The 4858-nt window shown below is 36.0% G+C and overlaps 1 protein-coding gene across 1 annotated transcript; it reads left to right on the forward strand.

Moving 5' to 3' along the window:
- The first annotated feature begins 882 nt into the window (after positions 1–882).
- On the forward strand, positions 883–4067 carry en1a (engrailed homeobox 1a). The gene is made up of 2 exons (XM_052148812.1): positions 883–1627; positions 3360–4067. Exons 1-2 carry the CDS (start codon positions 1150–1152, stop codon positions 3674–3676), a joined length of 795 nt encoding a protein of 264 aa, XP_052004772.1. The 5' UTR covers positions 883–1149; the 3' UTR covers positions 3677–4067.
- The last annotated feature ends 791 nt before the right edge of the window (positions 4068–4858 follow it).

Below are 4858 nucleotides of genomic sequence, written 5' to 3' on the forward strand. Positions count from 1 at the left end.
AACAATGGAGATTCATTTGTTTATTGAATACCTGAGATTAAATAAAATGTAAAATGTGTTTAAATGAACAGGAAATGGTTGACTTTATTCTGAAGTGTTTTTTAGTAATCTTTTTTTTTATTTTTCTCAAAGACATCTGCTGAATGTCTTGCTGACATCTGAGAGGAAACGTTGTGTTGACGTATTTCAGATGAGCAAACAAAATTAATAAATACATAAAAAATTTGAGATATACATCCAGATATATCTAAAAATAGCCTACTTAAATATGCAATTTTTGATGTGGCAGTAATGAGAAATTGGGGTGACGTAACGGTCATTAAATGTCAACAATGTTTTTAAAAATGCCACTGGCCTTAAAATATACATTTTCTTTATTCAAAATGTAATTTCTTAATTCTTTCTTTTGATTTTTAAGTCAAATTCGACCAGGAGTTTTCAAAATAATTATCGTTAGGCCTATCTTTATACTGTCGAAATCAATGTCGTCTACGCATCTTCAAAGCTCAAACTGCCGAATACTTATTATTTTTAGGCTATTTTAAAGAATGTCTGTGTGTTGAATTTGATAATTTTCCGGAAAGTAAAAAAAAAAAAAAAAATCGAGAAATCGAGTCAGGACCTATACTGGTGTGAGAATGTGAGCGTGCTAGGGGACAGAATTCGACTAGCGCGAGCTCATGTACTGCTTGACATCCACGAGCAGCTCAGCGCTGAACGGCATTGGACGCTGACACGTAGCCTACGTGTGACACAAGAGTTCATTTCTCATGGATAGGCTCCCCACTCGTTTGTGATCTGATGCGTTTCCGGCTAGAGTGGGCGACTGAGTGTGGTTGCCGTTGCGCACAAGTAGAGTTTCAGAAAAAGAGCTGTCATAAACTGTGGACTGGCAACGCAGAGTGCCTACATATGAAAGTTGCGTGTGCGCTGTCAGCCCTCTCCAAACTCGGACTCCGAGACTGCGCGAGCGTGCTCTCCATTGCATGTCAACAAGTTGACTTCCAAAATGAACTCACTTTCACGGGAAATGAGCACGTTGTTATGGATACATAGATAACGTTTCCCTGTCTTCTGTCTCGTGTTATATTTTGAACTGAGTAGTTTTCAGTCCAACCAGTGAAGCGAATATCAAAGGGCAAAGCTGTTATGGAAGAGCCGCGGGATCAGAGCAAAGATGACAGCGTTTCTTTATCTCCTAGCCTGCGCTCTCCACCTCTGCTCCCGCCGCAGGCTGCGCACCACATGCACATAAACACTAATTTTTTCATTGACAACATTCTTAGACCGGACTTTGGCTGCAAAAGGGAGCAGGGTCCAGACGCACACACGTCCCAGAGGGGGGTAGGCCTACGTTGTCTTTCTCTACCCAGCACTGCTTGCTCGGACTCTAACTCCAGCGCCGACAGCGTTTCTTCTTCAGCCTCCTCCACCGTCTCATCCCCAGCCAACAGGAGACATTCCCAGGAAGACGATGGAGTTAATGCACCAAAAGCTGGGGTTGTCCCGGCACCGACCGTTGCCTCGAATAGTCCAGAGGAAACCCCCGCGCCCAGTAAGGACACCCGAGAGCGTTTGTGGCCCGCCTGGGTTTATTGCACAAGATACTCTGACCGGCCCTCCTCTGGTAAGACATCTGATAACAAATAATATCAAATTGTGCGAACGCATAGACTACATTCCCTGGCCCAATTAAAAGATATGAAACGTTTCTAAATTAAAATGAGTGTCTGGCAGTTTTCTTATTTTGCTTTATTTAATTTTACGAAATTTCTCATTGTTGTTATTACCTCAACTTTTTCAGCTTAACTGAGTACAGTTTTGTCATGGCCATAAATTACACTAAATTAAAATGTAATAAAGGTTGTCAAGGAATGGAACACGCAATTCCCATTATAACACACTTGATGCGGTTTGCATTCAGAATTGTAGCCTGTGCAGTTTCCAAATGTGCAGACTGCTATAAATTCCTCTAATATCTTTTTTTTGGTGACTTTTGATCGTTAAAATATTTAGTTTCGGTAAAGGAATATTAGAGCAGAAGAAAATAAATAATAGGCCTATACCGTCATCCTTCCATTGTGTTTTTTAACAGATCAGATGACCCCCAATAATGGCAGAAACAAGACCACAATGGCTTTAGGGTTTTGGGGGCTTTGCGAAAACGACCCATCATAAAACTACTGTAAAATTATGGATTTCTATTTGTAATAAATTAATAATTGATTGCACTTTAATAACATAAATTTTTAATATTATAAAAAATTATATTATATATTTTAATTTTGTCGCCTTTAGAATAGGCCTATTCAAATCAATAATGCATGCAATTCAGGAAAACTAGACAAGCTATATCAATAACATCAAGAACAATATCTTGAAAAATCTCTTTAAAAATGGTGATAACTTTTTTTAATTCTTTGCGTATTTAATCCTAAACATCTGCAAGTCTACTATAGCATTTAAGTTAAACAATAAGAAATAAACAATACAGTTTTAAACGTCTATGATTGACCTCAACAGAATAAGCCAAAGTTTTAGCTTGGCTACATTTAATTTTACCTAAACGCCGTTAAGTCGTTGCTGACTATTTGTGTGATTACAATTATTTAGCTTATTTTATATTCATTTCCAAAATTATTATAAGGTAAAAAATGTAAGTTGCTATCGATCAATTCACTAATTTTTTTCTTTCTTGCGAAAGGTCTCGTGGATGCAAAAAAATAATAATCTATCTATCTATATTTTTTCAGATTTCAGTTTCATTTGAGATAAAAAAAAAAGGCTTTTTATTTTATATGCATTGGCCTTATACATTCAAAATATAATGTATATTAAATAATGTATAATGTATATTAAATTCGCACCATCAGCACCTTAGTTTGTAGATTTTGCTCATTTTTAAACAGTACATTAAACTCTGGCAAAATATTAAATTTTTATTTGTGCACCTTTCTAATCAAACAACTACAAAAAATTATGATAATATACGACATCAATAATAGCCTAAAATAATGCGCATGTTCGCAATAGAAATTGATTTAAATATGATTTGCTGTGTAGAGATTTGTACAATTTGAAGCATATTTCCAAAAGAAAACAAGTCCTTTTACGTTGAGGCTAATATCGTTTGACATGACATTTTAAATGAGTAGGTCTATTACTGTTAATTGCAATAACAATGCAATAGCAATAAAATGAAACACAAGTTCTGTTAACAAGTTCAATTTTTTATCTTGATTTCAAACGGTGTTGCACGACACGCCAGTGCTCTTTTGTCACAGTGATCCAAAACGGCTCTGATATTTAATGAGATGGTTGATATTCATGGATTCGTCTCATTGTTGTCTCCACACAAGGGCCAAGGACCCGGAAATTGAAAAAGAAGAATAACGACAGTGAGGATAAACGACCCAGAACGGCGTTCACAGCTGAGCAGCTCCAAAGACTGAAGGCTGAGTTTCAGGCCAGCCGGTATATCACGGAGCAGCGGCGACAGACTCTAGCGCACGAACTCAACCTGAACGAGTCGCAGATTAAAATCTGGTTCCAGAATAAACGCGCGAAAATCAAGAAAACCAGCGGATTAAAGAACGGCCTCGCGCTGCAGCTGATGGCACAGGGACTGTACAACCATTCCACCAACACCATTCAACAGGAAGAAGACGTCAACTAGCAGAGAGAGAGAGAGGGAAAATAGAGAGAAAATAGGAAAACTGCGTAAATGACCAGAGATTGTTGAAAGGAACTGTGGTTTGGCCTGTGAAATTACCCGACCAGACAAGAGAGTGTCAATTTCTTCTTCAAAAACAAAAAAAAAAGAGAAGAAAAAATCAGATGAGTCTTGAGGTGGAATTGAATTAGCCTAATTAACGATTGATTTTGAAAAGGGTATTATGTTTATAATACCACAATTTATGTAGCTCGGATTTTATTTGTAATTTTTTTTTCATATAGCGTTTGTGTTACTATCAGTCAAACAAGAACAGGACATGATTTTACAGTTAATTTCTACGTGCCAAAGATGTGAAAATATTCAGTTTACAATGAGATGCCGAATGTTTATAACTTGGAAATCGAAAAAACGAACATTGCAATATTTTTTATATTTACAGTACCCCACCCCATATTCAATGCTGTATCCAAATAAATTCTTTTATATACATGTAGCCTTTATTTTTTCCGATAATATGTGCCTTATGGGGTCTGTATCGTAAAATATGCTATTCTTTCTTGCATTATGAATCAGAGATGGACCTCTAAATAGTGGCCTAACCAAAAACATTAAACAGTCGTTTTGTTTCGACATTATTTATTCATGTTTCTCGTAAACTAACATTCGGCTACATGCCATGCCGTAACATTCATGTATTAGGCCTAACCCTCACACAGATGCATTTAGAATCGCAGTGTAATTATTTCATCAATGCAGGCTGATGTATGTAACATCAAAACACTATTCTTTAAAATGACAATTTTATAGTCAATAATATAAATATGAAATCACCTTTTCTTGCACAAAAATAAACATATTTGTAATTATGAGATTACTCTGTAGTTAATTTCTAATAATAACAGATTTGGATATTAATTGCACCATTATTCCCAACCCGAATAATGTATTTCATTTTGTTACTATTATTTTATTGATTTTTTTAAGCATAAACGGTACACAAAATGTACCTATCTTCTTAAAGATATTAAAACTGTGTACATTAACAATATAAATATTATATTGAATTTGACGATAACATGCAAATTAAGATAAAGGCTTTATTGGTGATTCACGTGCCTCTGAGCTGTAGTTGAGTAACTGTTATGGTGGTGTGCTTTGGGCATGCCCTGGCTATTTTAACAG

This window comes from Xyrauchen texanus, chromosome 18 (genome assembly GCF_025860055.1).
Source record: "Xyrauchen texanus isolate HMW12.3.18 chromosome 18, RBS_HiC_50CHRs, whole genome shotgun sequence".
Lineage (NCBI taxonomy): Eukaryota > Metazoa > Chordata > Actinopteri > Cypriniformes > Catostomidae > Xyrauchen > Xyrauchen texanus.